At 45.8% G+C, this 21,330-nt stretch overlaps 1 protein-coding gene across 1 annotated transcript in view; it reads right to left on the bottom strand.

Moving 5' to 3' along the window:
- Window positions 1–21,330, bottom strand: part of ADGRD2 (adhesion G protein-coupled receptor D2) — a 642,994-nt gene that overhangs the window by 264,035 nt on the left and 357,629 nt on the right. Inside the window, exon 20 of the mRNA XM_073639770.1 lies at window positions 19,276–19,396. Within this exon, the coding sequence (XP_073495871.1) occupies window positions 19,276–19,396 (121 nt within the window). The remainder of the gene's footprint in view (window positions 1–19,275; window positions 19,397–21,330) is intronic.

Here is a 21,330-nt window from a genome sequence, read left to right as displayed (position 1 = left end):
AAGAGAGGAGATCTGTCCCTACGATAGAACTCAGCTTAATCCCTACGATGTAACAGGGGACCTGATCCTGCGATCAGACCTGCTAAAGTCCTAAGCTAGTCTGTACGGAGACCTATAGATGTGGGGAAGGAATCCCTACAAGTACTAAGGACTGGGAGGAATATGGGACACCTCCTAACAGAAATAGTAGCAGACAGACGAACAAACAAAATATATAGAACATAGAGGTCAGTAGACCAAGCAAACTAACAGAGCAAGACACAGAGCACAGGCTAGCTAGAAAGTAGCAGAAGGGCGGAGCAGGATTAAATAGGCCAACAAGGTCATGAGACCAGCAAAGGAAAAAAAAACCTAAGAGCAAGGTTCTAACATCCTGCATAGGGGCTGCCATTTTGGTGAAACCGGGAATGAATCTTCGGTAGTAGCCTACCAACCCGAGGAACTGCCGCACTTCCTTTATGCTGGAGGGTCTTGGCCAGTCTTTAATCACGGTGATCTTATCGGGGTCGGGAGCCACTCCGTCAGCACTCACCACGTGTCCCAGGTATCCCATCTTTGGTTTCAGGAGGTGACACTTGGAGGGTTTCACCTTTAAGCCATAGTTTGCCAGAGCTTCAAACACTTCGGCCAGGTGTTTCAGGTGGTCCTCGTAGGTCTTGGAATAGACGATTACATCGTCCAGGTATAATAGGACCGTCTCGAAGTTCCGGTGTCCCAGACAGCATTCCATCAACCGTTGGAAGGTTCCTGGTGCGTTGCAGAGCCCGAACGGCATACAGTTAAATTCGCTGAGACCCATCGGGGTGGTGATTGCGGTCTACTCCCGGTCCGCCTCTGCTACAGGAACCTGCCAATACCCGCTAGTGAGGTCCAAAGTAGAGAAGAAGTTAGACGATTTTAATGCAGCTAAGGACTCTTCTATCCTTGGTAACGGGAACGCATCTTTGTGTGTGATACAGTTGACCTTCCTGTAGTCTACACACATTCTCATGGTGTTGTCTTTCTTTTTCACTAAGACTAGTGGAGCTGCCCAGGGGCTACAGCTGTCCCTAATTACCCCAGCCTCCTTCATGTCCTTTAACATCCCCTTGGCGTGCTGATCGTGTGCAGGGGGTACGGGTCGGTATCTCTCCTTTATGGGAGAATGGTTTCCCGTTGGGATGTGATGTTCTACCCCCTTTACTCGCCCAAAGTCTAGCGGGTGTTTGCTAAACACTCTCTCGTACTCCTGAACCACCCGGTAGACTCCCTGTTTTTGTGTGAGGGAGTGGAGTCAGTACCCAAATGCAGTTGCTGACACCAGTCCTCCATTGGTTTCTTAGAGCCGTTACCTTCCTCTGGTTGAGATGGAGGCAAGGGTTCCACGGCCTGTACAGAGTTCTGGTTTATGGTGAACAATTTGGCTAGCGTGGCATACCGGGACAGGTATACTTCTCTCTCCCCGATATTTATGATGCGGACAGGCACCCTCCCATGACGTACATCGACCACCCCCCGTGCTGTCAAAATGGTGGGCCTACTGTCTGAGTAGACGGGTTCTACCATTGCTTGGTAGCCTCTACCTCTCAGACCAATAGCTGCCCGACACCAAATCATCATCTCACTTTTTGGGGGCATGGCAATAGGGAACGGGTCACACATTCTCACGCTACCTATCTCACCACCAGATAGTTCCACTTGTTGCCACTTCATCAGTGCCCGGATCTCTTTTTGGAGCACACGCTGCTGGCTGGAACTGGCGTTCTTGGCAACCTGCTGCAAAATAAGAATCACCTCTGCAAGACAGTTTTCAATTACGTTAGTACCTAGGGTTATTTTTGGGTGACTCTCGCGATGGTCAATGTCCACAATTTTCAGTCCTTGTGCCGGCAGTTCAACTTTACCGACCTTGATGGTCACCTCCTTAAATCCTATCTGTGGCACGGGCTGACCATTGCTGGCGATAATGCTTAGGTCGTCATCTGGATAGCGGGTTATGTCCGAGTCATTCCATTACCGCTTGAAGAGCACGTACGGGACGGTAGTCACCTGTGACCCAGTGTCTAGTAGGGCACTCATAGGAATGCCATCCAGTACCACAGGCAAGACCGGACGTCCCTCTACGTATTTGTCACGCCAGTTCGATGGACCTGATGATCTTAAGCCTGGGGGTTGGCCCTCTACCCCAGGTTGTGCCCGTTTAAATGACAGTACCTTGCCATATGTCCGGGTTGATTGCAGCGGCGGCAGATGGGTCGTCCGTCCTCGTTATATCTGTCGCTGGGTCTTCCTCTGGCCGGTGGGGTCCTCCTCAGTCAGCACCACGGGACGTCCTCCGGTCCGGATGCCAGCTGGATCTTTCCTGGAGAAGAGACCTGTAAAGACTGCACAGTTCTGGTTAGCGCGGCAACGCTCTTAGTCAGCTCTTGGACCTGATGGTGCAGGTCTGTAGCCGGGTTATTGTTCAAAGCCTGCGCATCAGCTCCCACAGGCCCTGCAGACAAGGGCGCCGTGTCCTGGTGATAAGTGATAGCAGGGCGCTTGTGGGTCACAGCGCCACCTGGTGACGGTTCTCGGAGCACCCGGATGGCTCTGTCCTTGAACTGTGCAAAGTCCAGGTCAGGGTCCTGTAAGGCCATTGCCCGCAACTGGGTTCGGTGGGCACTGCACAATAGACCCTCAATAAATTGTTCGGTCAACAGCTTGTCTTCATTTCCCACGCTGTCAGGGTCAACCTGCTTAATGGCTCTCAGGGCCTCTTGTAGGTTTAGAGCATAGTCTCTTATACTTTCATGTGCCCGCTGTTTGCACTCGTAAAATCTGAGCTTTATTTCGGCTGAGGTTCGGGTATCAAATGTGTCTTTCAGCCGGGCTAGTATTTCTCTGACAGTCCTCTTCTTCCCAGGTGACCAGGACTTTACCTCCCTTTGGGCTGCCCCGATTGACTGGGCCACCAGGATGCTTAGTTTTTGCTCTTCCGTGAGGGGGTATACCTGGAAGAGGCTATCCAATCTTTCCCTAAAGTCACTTAGGGTATGTGACTCCCCTGAGTACTGGGGTAGCCAGGTTGCCCCCGGGATATAGTGCATGGTGAATGGCATGACCGCAGCAGCGGTTGCGCTGGTGGCCGGTGTGGCGGTGGAGCTCCCCTCGGTATCCGACATCCTTCTACCCCCCTAGTGGACCGTGGCCTACCTTGCGATGCTCTTCTTCCGTAGGCCGCAGCTCCGCAGTCAATCGTCGTGGTAGAGGACCTGGCATCGCGCTCCGATGACGTCAGCGTCGCTCTTCCTCCCTTCCAGGACCTTGCGCAGCGTCAGTGCGTGGGGCGGAGCTTCGGATCTCGCACGCTTTCGGCGTCCACGCCCCTCTTCTTCCCATGCGGCGTCCTGAAGATGGCGGGAAGCAGCTGCGGATGGCAGGAAGACGGCAGAAGATGGCGGGAAACGACCCAAGATGGCGTCCGATGGCGGGAAACGGCTCCGGACGGCGGGAAACTTCACCACAGGTAAGTACAAAAGTCTTTTTTAGGCACGCAGTACCCGGTGGTTGTGGGCACGAAATCCTGCCGACTACGCCAAAGTTGACGCGCCCCCTGGGCCGCGTGGGGAACCCGGAACCGGGCCTCTGGTGGGATGCTGGGGGTGGTAGTCTCAGTGTGGCGGCGACCCGGTCCGTGGCTCAGGGTGGTCAAACCAGTGGCAGTCTTAGTGTAATAACAAATGTCCGACTACGCCACCCGTGGATTGCGGTCAGTGGGGACCGCCGCTGCGCTGCAGACCGCTGAGGCTGATGGTGTTTGCGCAGCCGAGTATGGGATAACTCCCCACGGGAGAAGTATTGCCTCAGGGCAGCTAGTGTGGATGATGGGAGTGATGGTGTGAGCGTCCCAGTACTAGTGGTGCTGGTGCGGCGAGGAAACACAGAGAAGTGTGGTGCAGTTCAGGGTCTTTACTGATGGTATAAAGCAGACCCTCCCGGGAGTACTGGTTAGCAGTAGAGGCCTGGTCAGTCTGTGAGCAAGCAGGATCTCCCCTGGCCAGGCGGAGTTGTAGGCCTCCCCGTCTATCTGCACTCTTTCCTGGCTACCTTGCTGTAAGCGGTTACAAGTAGCCCACGTCCCTGAGTATACCGTGTGGTGCTCACCCGTATGGCTGGTGACTTGGGGCCTTCTGTTAGCCTCCGCTCCTGGATGGCGGCGCTAGTCCCTTTCTTGTGACTGAGCCTCCGGCTTCTATGGCCAGAGGACCTGGAATCCCCTGCCGGCTGGTTTCTGCTGCTGGGTGTATATCAGTCCCCACAGCCTCGGACTCCGATGTCCGGTTGTAGTGTCCTCAGCCAGGGAGAGCTCTGCTCAGCTCCAGCCCCTGGTCTTCAGCTACTGTTCCTACAGAGCTCTTGCTGTATCTTTCCCTCTCCAAGCTCTAACTGACCTAATCCCGCCCCAGACCCAGTTTATAAGGGCAGACTCCTCCCCTCCCAGGTCTGGGCGGGCAGTGTTGCATGCTTAGGGCTCCTGACCAGAGAAACCTCCCACTTGCTCTCAGACATAATATTTCTATTACTGTGGCAACCAGACCCCTGGGGTGCCACACTAGATATATTCACTTCACATCTATTCTATAATTTAAACACTTGACTGCTATAATAATGAATTTAGAAAGTATTTTTTACCCATAATTATAGTCGATCCCTGGTTATAAATATAACATGAGAATGTCTTTCTGAATAATCATAGCAAGGTGCAATTGAAAAAATCTTTTCATGTCTAAGTTTTCCCTTTTTCAGTTAAATGTGGCACCAGCATGATACTCATTTATGCAGAATTTCTGATTTGGAAAAAGAAATTTCAGTAAGTTTACATGATCCTACAGATGATCAAACATTTGCAGAATCCCAGTTTAGTGGCCACATTGGTAATTTGTGGCCACATTGGTAATCTGTGGCTGCTGGACCAGAGCTTTGAGAACCTCCTTCTACCTGCTGAATGCCTGGCATTTCTTCTGACGTTTAGGGTCTGACTAAATATCCTGAATGACCTCACTTACCCCCATTTAGGATCATGATGAGCTGATCAAAAAAAGATTAGCAAAACCCTGGTCTAGTGGCCACATCAGGGTAAATACCAAAGTTTCCCAAATGTCCAGAATTTTCTCCAGGTCTGCTAGCTTTTATGAGAAAAAGATACCTGGACAGATACACAACAGTACATATAACTAGTCATATACACATATATTGGGCTAGAATGGACCTATTCGGAAATATAACATGAGAACTAATAGAGAACACCAAACAAAAAAGGTCAAAATATACAATTACAAGTAAAATTAAAAACCTTTAATAATACTACGGATTGGTCAATAGGTGGCACTGTAGAAACAGGTACACACACTTTATAACAGTACACAGTGTAAAATAAAAAATACAAATAACAATACTAGTCTCATGAATCAAAGATATAGGTTATATGGCCATCCCCTGACGAAGGCCCACACCAAAACGCGCGTCGGGGCAGGCGCCATACTTGTCTCTTGTGAGCAATCAGGTATGTTATGAGATTTTTGACTGCTATCTGTATGTCTGCATTATTTATTTATTGCACTAGCACTTTATATATGTGGTGTGAGTTATTCACTGGATCAAACAATGAGTGGGGTATATTGCTGGTTTTCCCAGCTTTTAAACCCCTTATTTGGTTAGACATAGTTGTACGGTGGTGAATCACATTGGACTATTGTGTCCTATATAATCTGTTAAGCAGCTACAGATGTGCGGCATAATTGGCATATGAGATACACTCTAATATTGTAGATGTACGCTTTTCTTATAGCTATGCAATTTATACATTGATCTCCTAAGGTATGTATAACATATATCTTTGATTCATGAGACTTGTATTTTTATTTGTATTTTCTATTTTACACTGTGTACTGTTATAAAGTATGCGTGCCTGTTTCTACAGTGCCACCTATTGACACATCCGTATTATTATTAAAGTTTTTTAATTTTACCATATTGTATATTTTGACCTTTTTTGTTCGGTGTTCTCTATTTGTTCTCACTGCCAGCTTTTATGAAGAACATAACATCCAGGCAACTTTATAAGCTTCCCCTGACCAAGTTGGCCAAACCCATCAGTTATCTTACCTGGTGTTATTTTCCTCAATACATCTGTGTAATGTGAATGTTCCCACATCATTAATACCTGAAATTGTCCCACTAAAAATACCTTTAAAGAAGGGCACGCCTACCCCACCCGTCTTTTCAGGCATTTCCAGCAACTTCAATTTCATTCAGACTCCTTTCCTTTCAATATCGACTCAATCATCTGTCAGTCAGTTTACAAATAGCTTTTCATTTATCCCGACGGGGGAGGCGCAAATTACATACAACAGTTGCGGCTGCTTAACCATTTTTGTGAGTGCAATTATCTATACAATAAATATATTTTATACTTGGTTTTTCATTGAAGACCATAACCTTGTGGTTTATTTCAACCATGAAATTATGAAAACATAGCATTCACATCATGTAGCGATGTGACACAGGATGCACACTTCACTATCACACCCGGACACAGGATTCACCTGTCTAACACACCTGACAAAAAATGCTTTGATTAATGAAGAAATATACGGCACTCCTGGTAGGAGAGTAAGGTGCCCATGTGGGGTTCGAACTCGTAAGTCAATAGTAGCAGAAAAACTTGGCACTCAAATAGGATAAAAAGTGATAAAGATTTATTGGCAGTAAGTACAATGTAACGTTTTGGTCTTTTTTAGACCTTCATCAGAATGTACAGCGTAGGATACAATAATAATAAATCAGTGTAATAATGATTCTCTAGTCTTTTCTTATTCAAAGGAGTGATTTTCTTAGGGAATAGGCAAGATCATTTATATCGAAAAAGGCCAATCGAAAGATATGAAAGGGATCAAGAATGAGGTCTAAGTGACCACTCTTTATCGGTTGCCTGATTGCCGTGTGAAAAGAGGATGGGCTGTACGATAGCAGCGCTATATGGCTGTAGCGTACCAGACGCTGTTGGATGGCGTCACTTGGACCTCGTTCTTGATCCCTTTCATATCTCTGTCTTGATTGGCCTTTTTCTATATAAATGATCTTGCCTATTCCCTAAGAAAATCACTCCTTTGAATAAGAAAAGAGAAAAATTATTACACTGATTATTATTGCATCCTACGTTGGATCCTACGTTCTGATGAAGGTCTAAAAAAGACCGAAACATTACACTGTATGGATTGCCAATAAATCTTTATCACTTTTTATCCTATTTGAGTGCCAAGTTATTCTACTATTATTGACAAAAAATGCGCAAGTCTTTCACTGGATACAAATGCGCATGTCACTACCAGACAGGACACCGGAAAATAGATGTGCACACTGCACATCATTAACTTCCGTCACAAGAAGCACATGTCACTATCACACAAGACTCAAGTTGTATGCATCATGAACACACCAGAAACAAGGTGCAAATCTCACTAACAAACCTGACAGACGCACCTTCAGAACACCATCAATTCTTCTAGGTAAGTTACATAAACGCCAGTATTTTGTAGAATTATAAATCACGTGTATGAGTAATTATACTAAACATGTGAAAATGATCATCATTTTCATATGTAGGTCAAAACAAAGTCATTAACTGAAACAAATGAGTAGGAGGCTTAAAACTGGGTGAGATACAGCCAAACTGTCTTCCACAACCTCACCTTTGCAGCAGTTTCATGTCACAGGTCACACACCATGACAAGACTGAGCACAGCAACAAGACATGAGGTAGTTATACTACATCAGCAAGGTCTTCCCCCAGGTAAAAATTTCAAAGCAGACTGCAGTTTAAAGATGTGCTATTTTGCCGAAGTGTCAAGAATTGAGCAATGGTGAGGATCAAAGAAACAGTGGTTGGCCAAGGAATCTTAGTGCAGTAGATGAAAGACACATCATGCTTACTGCCCTTTGAAATGGGAAGCTGTCTAGCAGTGCCAACATCAGCTCGGAACTGGCAACAACCAATGGGATCCAGCTATACCCATCTACTGTTGGGCAAAAAGTGGTCTTCATAGAACAATTATCAAATAGCCATGTGGCCATATCTTCAACATGGGAACTAAGCAAAGTGATTCAACTTGGCACAAAAACATAAGAACTGGGGTGCACAAAAATGGCAGCAGGTGTTCTGGATTGATGAGTCAAAATTTGAAATATTTGGCTGTAACAAAATGTTTATTTGCTGATGGTCTGGAGATTGGCACAATAATAGTTGTCTGCAGACTACAGTAAAGAACGGTGGAGGTTCGTGCATGTCTGGGGCCGCATTTCAGAAAATATTGTTGGGTATTAAAGTTGCCATTAGAGCTGAGAATTCCAGGCAGATGCTTATTCATCATGTAATACCATCAGGGAGGTGTCTGATTGATTCTCAATTTATGCTGCTGTAACGTGGTGCGGGGCTCTAGCCATGGGCAAGGTACTCGTCTCTTGTGCCCAGGCATATTACATGAAAGTTGGGATCTTGGTTGGGTCTATGGATTTGTGATATGGGAGTGCCAGTGGCGTCCCGCCAATGGCGGCAGGCCACGTGACTGCTATGGGGCCCGTGAGCTGGGGGGGCCCCATAGCAGTCGCCTGCACTGTGTACCCCCGCATCGGGTCCCACTCCTGGACCCAGGCAAGTGGCAGGGCCCTGAGCACAATACTTACCTCTTCCCGTGCCCTAGACACTAGAATGTATGGGCTCCTTCCAGATATGGTGTAATTTCCGGGGGCGTGTTCTAGTACAGCACCAGACGCCAGAGTCTCATGCAGAGACAGAGCTGCCGGTGAAGCTGCAGGAGGAGGTCAGTATCCTAAGCTGAGAAACAGGAGATTGTTCTATTTATTTGCTGGTTTGATGCCTTTTCTTCTTGCTGTTTTTGGGGTGAGGGGGCTTGATACTTGGGAGTGAGTGATTTGGGGGGGTTAATGCTGGAGGGCAGTCTGGTGGGGTTAATTAATGCTTGTGGAGATCTTAGGGGGCTCTGGGGAATAATGCAGGGATAATGCGTGCTTGTGGGGGCTCTGGGGGGGGATGCTGCGGGCTTGTGAGGGCTCTGGGGGGGGATGCAGCGGGCTTGTGGGGGCCCTAAGGGGGATTCTGCGGGCTTGTGGGGGCTCTGGGGGGGGGGGATGCTGCAAGCCTATGGGGCCCTGGGGGATGCTGTGGGCTTGTGGGGCCCTGGGGGGGATGCTGCTGGCTTGTGGGGCCCTGGGAGGGATGCTGTGGGCTTGTGGGGCCCTGGGGGGATGCTGTGGGCTTGAGGGTGCTCTGGGGGGAATGCTGTGGGCTTGTGGGGGCCCTGGGGGGGATTCTGCGGGCTTGTGGTGCCCTGGGGGGGATGCTTGTGGGGCCCTGGGGGGGATGCTGTGGGCTTCTGGGGCCGTGGGGGGATGCTGTGGGCTTGTGGGGGCCCGTGGGGGGATGCTGCGGGCTTGTGGGTGCTCTGGGGGGGGGATGCTGCGGGCTTGTGGGGCCCTGGGGGGGGGATGCTGCGGGCTTGTGGGGCCCTGGGGGGGATGCTGCGGGCTTGTGGGGGCCCTGGGGGGATGCTGTGGGCTTGTGGGGGCCCTTGGGGAGATGCTGCGGGCTTGTGGGTGCTCTGGGGGGGATGCTGCAAGCTTGTGGGGGCTCTGGGTGGGTGCTGCGGGCTTGTGGGGGCCCCAGGGGGGATGCAGCGGGCTTGTGGGGGCTCTGTGCGGGGCCCAGGAGGCATGGGGCATTACATGGGGTCCAGCCTGCATATGGCATTACATGGGGCATTACATGGGGACCAGGCAGTATTCTCTATTATGCGTTATATGGGATCCAGTATTTTGTATGGAGCATTATATGGGGCTCATAATACTGTATGGAGGACTATGTGGTGCCCATAATATTGTATGTAGGACTTAGTGGTGCCATAATACTGTATGGAGGACTATACTGTCCGGTCTGCACTGTGCGCTGTGAGGATTCACTGGTTTCTGAGCTATTGTAGAGTTTACAATAGATATCACTCATGAAATGTAAAAAGTCAGTGACATTTTTTGCATTGCACTATATCTATAATTTTTCTGCCGTATCTGTGCATCACGAATGGTTGGATGTGTTAAAGGGGCCACTGAGATTCTTTCGCCCAGGGCCCACGAAAACCTGGAGGAGGGAGCTTCATGTGACACTCTCTCTCCCATCATTCCTCCTCTGCGTCTGACGCAGCAGCATGATGACGCTCCACGCTGTGTCAGACAGTGGAGCTGGCAGCTGCTGAGGTGATGACAGAGACGCGCTGCAGAGACTGAAGCAGCTGGGAACGAGGAGCGGTAAGTATGTATTTATTTTTAAATCAGTGTGTACTGATAATACTGGAGGACTGGGGCTGCACTTTACCCTATGGGTGGGGGGGCTGCATTTTACCCTATGGGGTGCTGCATTATACTGCATATAGGACCATGGGGGAATGCATTATACTGAGTGGAGGACCATGGCGAGTGTCTTATACTGTGTGGAGGACCATGGCGAGTGCATTATACTCTATGGAGTGTGGAGAGGTGTGGGGCAGTTGGGGGATCATACTGTGTTGGTGTCATCATACTGTTATGTTCTGCTACCAGAGCTAAGGAAAGAGAGGAGATCTGTCCCTACGATAGAACTCAGCTTAATCCCTATGATGTAACAGGGGACCTGATCCTGCGATCAGACCTGCTAAAGTCCTAAGCTAGTCTGTACGGAGACCTATAGATGTGGGGAAGGAATCCCTACAAGTACTAAGGACTGGGAGGAATATGGGACACCTCCTAACAGAAATAGTAGCAGACAGACGAACAAACAAAATATATAGAACATAGAGGTCAGTAGACCAAGCAAACTAACAGAGCAAGACACAGAGCACAGGCTAGCTAGAAAGTAGATATACAATGAAGTCCAGCAAAGCCAGAAGGGCGGAGCAGGATTAAATAGGCCAACAGGGTCATGTGACCAGCAAAGGAAAAAAAAACTAAGAGCAAGGTTCTAACAGTACCCCCCCTTCTAAGAGGATCCTCCGGATCCCCTAGGACCAGGCTTATCAGGAAATCTCCTGTGAAACGCTCTGATAAGTCTGGACGCGGAAACATCATCCGACCTCACCCAAGAGTTATCCTCGGGACCGAAACCTTTCCAGGCCACAAGATACTGCAAACTACCTCTATACCGTCTAGAGTTAAGGATGCGAGAAATTTCATATTCCCCGTCCTCCACCACCGGAGGAACAGAGGCAGAGGCGTCACAATCCGATACAACAGCTTTTTTCAACAGAGAGACATGAAATACCGGATTAATTCTCCAGGAGGTAGGAACCTCCAACCTAACAGCAGATTGGTTGACAACCTGAAGCACCTTAAAGGGCCCTACAAACTTGGGACCCAATTTCTTTGAAGGAATCCTCAACCGCAGATTCCTAGAGGACAACCAAACCATGTCACCAACAGCGAACAAAACCTCCTGTCGTTTCCTATCAAAGTAGTCTTTAGATTTTCTGTTGGCCTCCTGAAGATTACTACGCACATCCGTCCAAACTCTCTCCAAATCACCGGAAAAATTCTCCTCCTCAGGCACGGCAGATCCCAACTTGGAGAACGACCCAAACGACGGATGTCTCCCAGAACAACAAAAAAAAGGCGAACAACCAGCAGAAGAAGATGTATGATTGTTCAGAGCAAATTCAGCAAGTGGCAGAAACTCAGACCACCCCTCTTGATTGTCTGCCACAAAACAACGCAAGAACTGCTCAACATCCTGGTTTTTCCTTTCTGTCTGGCCATTAGATTCAGGATGATATCCGGACGAGAACGACAAATGAACTCCCAACCTATCACAAAAGGCACGCCAAAAACGAGCCACGAACTGAGGACCCCTATCAGAAACAATGTCAGTAGGAACGCCATGAAGTCTGACAATTTCCTTGACAAAGGCCTTAGCGAGAGTTTTAGCGCAGGGCAGTTTGACGAAAGGAACCAAGTGACACATCTTGCTAAAACGGTCCACGACCACCCAGATGACAGTAAAACCCTCAGAGGGGGGAAGGTCAGTTATAAAGTCCATAGCCAAATGTGTCCAAGGAGCACTGGGAACCTCCAAAGGACAAAGCAACCCCGCAGCAGGAGTATGTGAGGACTTAGATCTAGCACATATAGTACATTGACGCACCCACTTAATGACTTCCTTCTGCCATCCAGGCCACCAAAAACTGCGACCCACCAGTCTTTTTGTCTCAGAGATTCCGGGATGACCTGCCAACCGAGATTCGTGACACTCAACAAACAAATCTCTCCTAAAGGTCCCAGGCACAAACAACCTCCCATGAGGAGTGTTAGAAGGGGCATTCTCCTGTGCTTTAAGAATCTCATTTTCCAAAACGGAGTCCAAAGCAGCTATCACAACACCTTCTTGTAAAATGTTCTCCTCTTTCTCAACACCGACTATGGGAGAAAAACTGCGAGACAAGGCATCCGCCTTAACATTCTTAGTACCAGGGATGTAAGTAACGGAGAAATTAAACCGCGAGAAAAACAGTGCCCACCTAGCCTGACGGGCATTCAGGCGCTTGGCAGCATCAAGATATATCAGATTTTTATGATCCGTAAGAACCTGAACGGGAAATTCCGCACCTTCCAAGAAGTGGCGCCAGTGTTCAAATGCGAGTTTAATAGCCAATAATTCCCGATTACCAATATCGTAATTCAGTTCAGTCTCCGAAAATTTTTTTGAAAAAAAGGCACAGGGATGTAATCCATCCCCGTTATCCTGAGACAATACTGCGCCAACCCCCACAGAGGAAGCATCAACCTCAACCAAAAACGGCCTAGTAACATCAGGCTGCATAAGGATGGGAGCAGAGGTGAACCTCTCCTTGAGATACACAAAAGCTTCAATGGCCTCAGAAGACCACTGAACCGCATCAGCACCTTTCCTGGTGAGATCAGTCAGAGGTTTGACAATACTAGAAAAATTTTTTATGAATTTTCTGTAGTAATTGGCGAAACCCAAAAACCTCTGTATCGATTTCAAACCAATAGGCCTAGGCCATTCCTGCACAGCCTGAACCTTAACCGGATCCATCTCAAAACCTTTGCTGGAGATAATGTAGCCCAAAAAACTAATTCTCTGTACAGCGAACTCACATTTCTCCAGCTTAGCAAAAAGCGAATTGTCCATTAATAACTGTAATACCTCACGCACGCTCCGCCAATGAGACTCCAGATCCGGCGAATAAATCAAAATGTCATCCAAATACACAACCACATTTTTGCCGATCAAAGGTCTAAGGATGTCATTAATCAGATTCTGAAAAAATTCAGGAGCATTAGTAAGACCAAAAGGCATAACCAGATTCTCAAAATGACCCACAGGAGTGTTAAAAGCAGTCTTCCATTCGTCACCCTCCTTCATGCGCAACAGATTGTATGCCCCCTTAAGGTCAATTTTAGAGAACCACTTGGCCCCCATTAACTGGTTAAACAGATCAGGAATCAATGGCAGTGGGTAAGGATTGCGTACAGTAATTTTGTTAATCTCACGAAAATCCAGACAAGGACGTAAACCGCCGTCCTTTTTTTTTTTACAAAAAAAAATCCAACCGCCACAGGAGACTTAGAGGGCCTAATGTGACCGGCGGCCAAACTTGTCTGTATGTATTCCTCCAAAGCCTTCCTCTCAGGAATAGTAAGGTTAAATAAACGACTTTTAGGAAGAGTCGCTCCAGGGACAAATTCAATAGAACAATCATAGTCTCTATGGGGAGGCAAAACCTGCGAATCCTTCTCAGAAAAAACTCTCCAAAAATCCTGAATAGGAACAGGCAATTCTCCCCTATCCAAAGCTGCAATACGCCCGTTACAACACTTGTCATAACATTTATGGCTCCAGGATTTAATTTCACTGGTAGACCAATCCAGTACAGGATTGTGAAATTTTAACCAGGGCAATCCCAATATTACTGGAGAAGGCAAGTTATTCAACACTACCAAATCCAATTTCTCATGGTGAACACCATTAATAGTGAGAGGAAATTCACAGACCTTGAGAGTAATATTCTTCAAAGGGGAACCATCCACAGAAACCACAGCAATGGGGGATGATAAAGGTTCAGGTTTTAAATTGAGTCTTTCCACGAATCCCCCATCAATTACATTCAAAGTAGACCCGCAATCAACAAACACCCGAAATTCCATTAATTCTTTCTGAGCAATCGTGGAAGCAGCTAAAAATATACCCTTGGAATTTAAACAGGCAATACGGGCTTGACTGACCATTTTTTTTTTCTTTCTTCATACGAAGCTCACAGCCTTTAATCAAATGACCAGATTTTCCGCAATAGAAACACAAGCCTTCAGAAAATCGACGGTCTTTTTCTTGAGAGCGAGGTGCCACCGATCCAATCTCCATCGGTTCACCACTGTTAGTACACACATTCTCATAACCAGAAACTGACATAGCAGAGGATTTGCTCTCATTAACCCTTGCACGCAGTCTTCTATCCACCCGTATAGCTAATTGCATAGCCTGTTGCAAATCTTCAGGTGTAGGATAAGCAATTAGCAGGTCTTTAACCCTTTCACTGAGCCCAGCAAGAAATAGACTTTTCAGAGCAGAATCGTTCCACCCTGTTTGAGTAGACCAACGACGGAAATGAGTACAATATTTTTCCACATTACCTGATCCCTGTTTTAAACGTCTCAACTCAGTCTCAGCTGATGCGACACGGTCAGGATCATCATATAATAGTCCCAAAGCAGAAAAAAAACTATCCACTGATCTGAAGCATGTATCACTAGGTTGCAAAGAAAAGGCCCACTCCTGAGGCTCTTTGCGCAAAAGTGACATTATGAACCCTACGCGCTGGGATTCATCCCCAGAGGACTTAGGTCTCAAACGAAAATACAATAAGCAAGCATTTTTAAATGAAAAAAATTCTCGGTGTTCACCAAAAAATAAATCCGGCAAACATACCTTAGGCTCCAAGAAATGTGCTCCAGGACAGTTACTCACGTGCTGACGGAGCTCGGCCACCTCCAGAGAGAGTCCCTGCAGGCGATGAACCAAATCCTGAACCGACACCATGATGGAACAGAAAAATCTTTCCTTAGAGAATTTGCTGGCTGGACTTACTGTTATGTTCTGCTACCAGAGCTAAGGAAAGAGAGGAGATCTGTCCCTACGATAGAACTCAGCTTAATCCCTACGATGTAACAGGGGACCTGATCCTGCGATCAGACCTGCTAAAGTCCTAAGCTAGTCTGTACGGAGACCTATAGATGTGGGGAAGGAATCCCTACAAGTACTAAGGACTGGGAGGAATATGGGACACCTCCTAACAGAAATAGTAGCAGACAGACGAACAAACAAAATATATAGAACATAGAGGTCAGTAGACCAAGCAAACTAACAGAGCAAGACACAGAGCACAGGCTAGCTAGAAAGTAGATATACAATGAAGTCCAGCAAAGCCAGAAGGGCGGAGCAGGATTAAATAGGCCAACAAGGTCATGTGACCAGCAAAGGAAAAAAAACCTAAGAGCAAGGTTCTAACACATACTTTACCCTGGGAGTTGAGGTGGGGTACAGTAGGGTCATTATACTGCGCATGTGGAGGAATTCACCATGGGGGTATCATACCGTGTTTGGGGGGCACTTTTGTTGGCACCACACTTTTTGGGCAATGAAAAAGGGATCTAGGACTTCAGCAGGAGGAAAATTACTATGTAAAGGCTTGAAGGTTGTGAGATCTGCTCTTCTGTGACCCCGACAATTATTTACATTTTTACATTTTTTTGGGGGGGGGGGCCCAATTAGAACTTCTGCTATGGGGCCCCATGATTCCTATTTACGCCCCTGGGGAGTGCTACGCCCTTGCAGGCCGCATGTAACCGATGACTTTGGTTGGCCAAGAGCAGGTGTTTTACAGTTCAATGAGAAGGACCACCAGTCAAAAATAAACTTTTTACTGAACGATAACTTGGCGGGAATTATATACAGAAGATAGCGGGTATACAACTTGATGAACTTTTCCTTCATGAAACTGAGTATTTTCCACACACAGTTTCAATCGCTTCCTCTTTTCTCATTACTTGTTCTCTAGCTTCACTTTTCCTCACTACTTCACTGCAACCCAGCTCAGTCCTACAGTCCAGCTTGCAAGAGTCCTTTACTCAACCGTCGGTTCAGCGTCTTCTTTCCCTTCAAGGGAACTATGTTGCCAGTATGGTCGGTACTTAACTTCTCTGTCGCTGACTACTTGGACTCCCGCCAGGGGCACTCTTAATCTCAAGTATTCTGCCCCGCCTTGGCCGATTACCTCTCTGAGTCCAATGGGCCATACTGCTAGGCGTCCTTTCCTGGGACCTGTCTCCGATCGGTCACTTCTCCCCTTCCTTCTTCCCGGATCTCACTATCTTCTGTCATGGTCTTCCCTCACATTAGGGACACTCACGTCATGGGGCACTGCTCAGATCAGATCTTAGGTCTGCTTTCTACGCACACTGGGCTTTATCTGACGTTCTGACAGGAAACTGTCTATTTCCCTTCACCTTTCCCCCTCCCACTCTGGGCTAATCCCAACCACTAACTTTCCCTACAGTAGGGCAACATACAACATTATCACCAATAACGCATGTCACAATTCACATTACACAATACATTACACTTGTTCTTCAAGGGGGAACATGGGCTATATGTCCATCTCCTTACAGTGCAGCCGGACTATGACCCCTAAACATACAGCCAATGTCATTAAGAACTATCTTCAGTGTAAAGAAGAACAAGAAGTCCTAGAAGTGATGATCAGATGTCACACAAGGTGTGGGAAAGAATTAGTGCAACACAAAGGAAAGAGGGAAAGGGAGCCCAGACTCTAGGGAAAGGGGGTAGTGGAGACCTCCTAGGCTGATCTAATATCACCCTGTCTCCACTAACATCCCTATATTGGTTCTTCACCAATCGCCACACGTGAACCTCGCCATGTCTTGGCGTTTGGACCTGGCTAGGGAAGGGAGGGGGTGAGCGCTAGTCGATCCCCACTGACAACTAAAGACAACAAGGGGGAACAAACAAGGGAAGATAGCTTAGCTTTTAGTTGACTTCAAAGAGATGAATACCCGTCCTCATAGCTCCAGAGAGGAAGAACTAATGCACTTGCTCTGAGCCTTCACAAGGGGCAATGTGAGTATCGCCGGCACCTCCCTCTAGCAGACATCAGGTACTTATACACCCAGGCTAGGGTGTTAATTAGCAAGAGGAAGGTAGCCGCTGGGTCCTAGAGAGACAACCTCTAAGAAGATGTCTGTAATGCCAAACGAAGAGATCTCCTGCAACCAACTGCAGGGCGACTGTCACTTCTTACACACCCATGACAACAGAGCCATGAACTCAACATCATCTAGTCTGTCTAGGATTAGATGAAGAGACAGAAGAATTTGCACAAGAGACATCTACAGAAGATCTGTGGCGGTTAGTTCTCCAACATGCTTGTAACAACTTCCCTGCTGAGTTCCTTCACAAACTGTGTGCAAGTACAAGTGTATCTAGAAGAACTGATGGCTTGATACTGTTTAGAAGGTAAAAGGGCAGCTACACCAAATATTGATTTGATTTAGAAGTCTCTTTTAATCATGTATTTGGGGATTTTATTAATTGATAAAAATAAACCATTAACACTATTTATGAAAGAATTTTTACTTTGCAGCATTTTTTTGTTTTACACCTGCCTAAAACTTTTGCACAGCACTATAAGTACACCAGGCAGTAGACATTTTTGAAATATTAAGTCTATGATTTGCATTAAATGTATTTCCACCGTAATATCCTCTTGGCACAACCTTAGATGCACACTGCCAACACAGTGTGAAAAGAATCTTATTTATACAAATCCCTGGGAAAGTATTTCTTGGAAATGTTTAGCTTTTTGATGTAGTCTCTTATATAACGGAATATGAAAATAATTACCAGACTATATGTTTCTTTCAACTAGAGGGAAATCAAAATGAGTAGGAGAATACATATAGAGACTCATTCAGGTCAACATTGAGCCATGTACCTCTCTTAATTACATTCTCAGGAATATCTTCCCTCCTCTCTGATGATTTACAATGCATGCCTTATCCATTCCTGACAAATAAATCATTTGTTCCTCAGAAAGAGGTACATCTCCATCCACACTATGTAGAAGCCTTCCTAGAAAACACGCAGGCTAAGATTTAGAGCAACCATAAACTCCCTGTCCTTCAAAAGAAATCCTGGCTACTCCTACACTCCTCGTGTTTGGAATAGCTGCCAAGTCCTCCGTCATGTAAGACCCTAAGGAGGATGGTGGATCGTCACAGCTGCTGAATTTTGTCATCAATATGTCTCATGGGAAAAAAGAAAAAACATATTTTGCAGAATTTAAGGGGAATGGGTCATCAGAAAATAACCTATTGTTTACATCAGGTTAAATATATTTTTAATATAGGGAAAATATATATTCTTGTACCGTGTTAGCCAGTAGATAGAAAAATATTTAGATTTGAGAGTCCTCAGTGGTTGATACCTTTTAATGGCTAACTGAAAAGATGGTAACAAATTGCAAGCTTTCGAGACTACTCAGGTCTCTTCATCAGGCATAGATACTATGCCTGATGAAGAGACCTGAGTAGTCTCGAAAGCTTGCAATTTGTTACCATCTTTTCACTATGCCTGATGAAGAGACCCGAGTAGTCTCGAAAGCTTGCAAGTTGTTACCATCTTTTCAGTTAGCCATTAAAAGGTATCAACCACTGAGGACTCTCAAATCTAAATATATATTTTTAAACATTTTTAGGAAATGTTTTTTTTTCCCCATATCAATCTTTAAAAACAAAAAATTAAAATGAGAAGTTTTGCAATTTTTACACTGGCCACTGGGAATTTTTTTTATACTCCTACTACTTGTTGCTTAAGGAAATTTACATGTACATTTGCTGCGATGAGCAGACTCTGACCCTATCTTTTTTTCTTCTGAAGCATCTAATGTGCAGAGATCATTGTGACAGGCAATTTTGCAGTGGCTTCTCTTGCAGAGGCTTCACTGTGAAAATTTTGGAAAGTTGAAACTCAACAGCTCATGGAAAAGCGAATGGTACAAGTTGACCGCATATCATATGGCATATTATTAATATTTTATTATCATAAAACATGGTTTTCAGATTGGTTTTGCTTTTGTTATATTTTTTAAAGAGTAAAAAATTTACATTGCAGAAATGTCATACCTGGAATGCATTTAGGAAAATGAAAACGTATGCCCAGATTACACTTATGTGGACCAGAACACCACACAGCCAAGTCAGTCCCAACACTGGAAGGAGCACAATAATGGGCTTTGCAGTGGCCCTGCGAACAGAATTTTTTTTTTATGAATATTAAGCATTTGTTTACTTTAATAAGCATAGGTTGTAGAATAAAACAAGAAAATGTATAAATTGAAGACAAAGCAAGGTCTGTACTAGATGTTCAGTTAAAATGTTAGCTTACGTGTCCAAATCTTCAGCTAGGGCTGCAACTTGACGGCTCTAGCCTAATGCACATACTGATAGGATTCGGCTCCACTTGCCGGCTCTAGCGGTCTTCTCTTGACCAATATGAGACTTGCACGCTTGCTGTAATGTGCCAACTAGAGTCTCAATGTTCTATGGAGAGACGCGGATGAGACTCCAGCTGGCACGTAACCACAACTGTGCAAATTACATACTTGCAGTCACGTGGCAACCGCTGGAGTCGGCAAGCAGCGGACAACCCCTTTAAATGTCAAAAATTTTACTAAATCAAGCATTTATCTGCTCAAAACAGAGCATTCAACACATCTTTAGGGCAATGTTTCTTATAATATCACCATTAAAAGTAGAGATGAGTGAATGCATTTTGCAGAACCTGGCCACATCAATATACCATGGTCGACAAATGGGAGTCCTACGAATTTCCTCCTACCTTTCAGCATCCTCCTCTTTTAATTAGTTGGTCTGGCACCACATCATCATTGCAGCATAATGCAAATACGATGTCACAGAAAGATTAGATCCAGCTCACCGTAGGAGACATCTAGGAAGAGTTCGGAGCCCAGAAAGGCCATGTCAAGGCATGGAACAGTCATAAAATGAATGTAATCCAGCTCAACGAGGACAAGATCAGCAGTAAAGCTAGAAAAAATGCGTCATCAATGTGTTCCATGATCATCATGACTAAAGGTGGGCTGTCAACCGAAATGCGTTGATGTCGCATTCGTTCTAGCTGTACTGCTGATCTTGTCTTCTGTTATGTACTCCGTGTGCATAAAAGCCTATTCAAGGTTCATTGAGCTGGATTACCTTCATTTTAAATACGATGTCCCACCCGGCTGATTAATCACGAGAGGAGCCTGCCAGCAGGTAGGAGATGGTTCATAGAGATCCCATCTGACAGCCAAAGAATACTGATGTGGCCGTTGGATTAGGATCCTACAAAGTGATTCACTTATCTCTAATTAAGAGTTAAATTGTGATAACCACTTTCTATATGCCCTTTAAGAGTATACTAATGAAATAGTTTGGGATACGCAATCTGGGGTCTTGATGAGCTACAACTACACCAACCCCACTTTACATGGATGGTGTAGTAGATCAGCTCACTCAGCAGCACATAGAGGTAGACACAGGAACACTGTCTCTTTAAATCTTCCACTGGTTTATTAAAAGTACTGCATAAACCAGTGCAACATTAGAAAAACAAACACAACATATAGCACAGTCCTTGTTGCTAAGGGAATCTGCCCACATCAGGAACAAACACCACAAAGTTCAGCTTTCCTTAAAGGGGTTTCCCATGAACAAAGTTAATTTTAAAGTTGATTTTAATCAATACATCTTGGAATAATCATAATTTCCACAATTGGATGTGTTTAAAAAAATGTTCCTGTGCTGAGATAATCTTATAAATGTTCCCCTGCTGTGTACTATGTAATGGCTGTGTCTGACCGTATAGGGACATAGTCTGATCATACCATAATTCCAAAGCAAGGGAGGAGCAAAAGAGTATACAGACATTACAGCATTGGGATCACAGCTGATTCTTTTTGTGAGATAAAGCATTTCCCTGCCTATTTTTAAAAAATGTTTTACCTCAAAGAAATAATTATTTGCTATCCCATGCTGTAATGTCTGTATACTCTATTTTGCTTCCTCCCCTGCCCAGGAGATGTGGTATGATCAGACTATGCTCCTGTACGGTCAGACACAGCCATTACACAGTACACAGCAGGGGCACATTTATAAGATTATCTCATCACAGGGACA

Source organism: Phyllobates terribilis, unplaced genomic scaffold (genome assembly GCF_046119375.1).
Source record: "Phyllobates terribilis strain yellow unplaced genomic scaffold, ASM4611937v1 Scaffold_7__3_contigs__length_470593459, whole genome shotgun sequence".
Lineage (NCBI taxonomy): Eukaryota > Metazoa > Chordata > Amphibia > Anura > Dendrobatidae > Phyllobates > Phyllobates terribilis.
The sequence above is the reverse complement of the archived record's forward strand: the minus strand, read 5'-3'. Positions and strand labels throughout refer to the sequence as shown.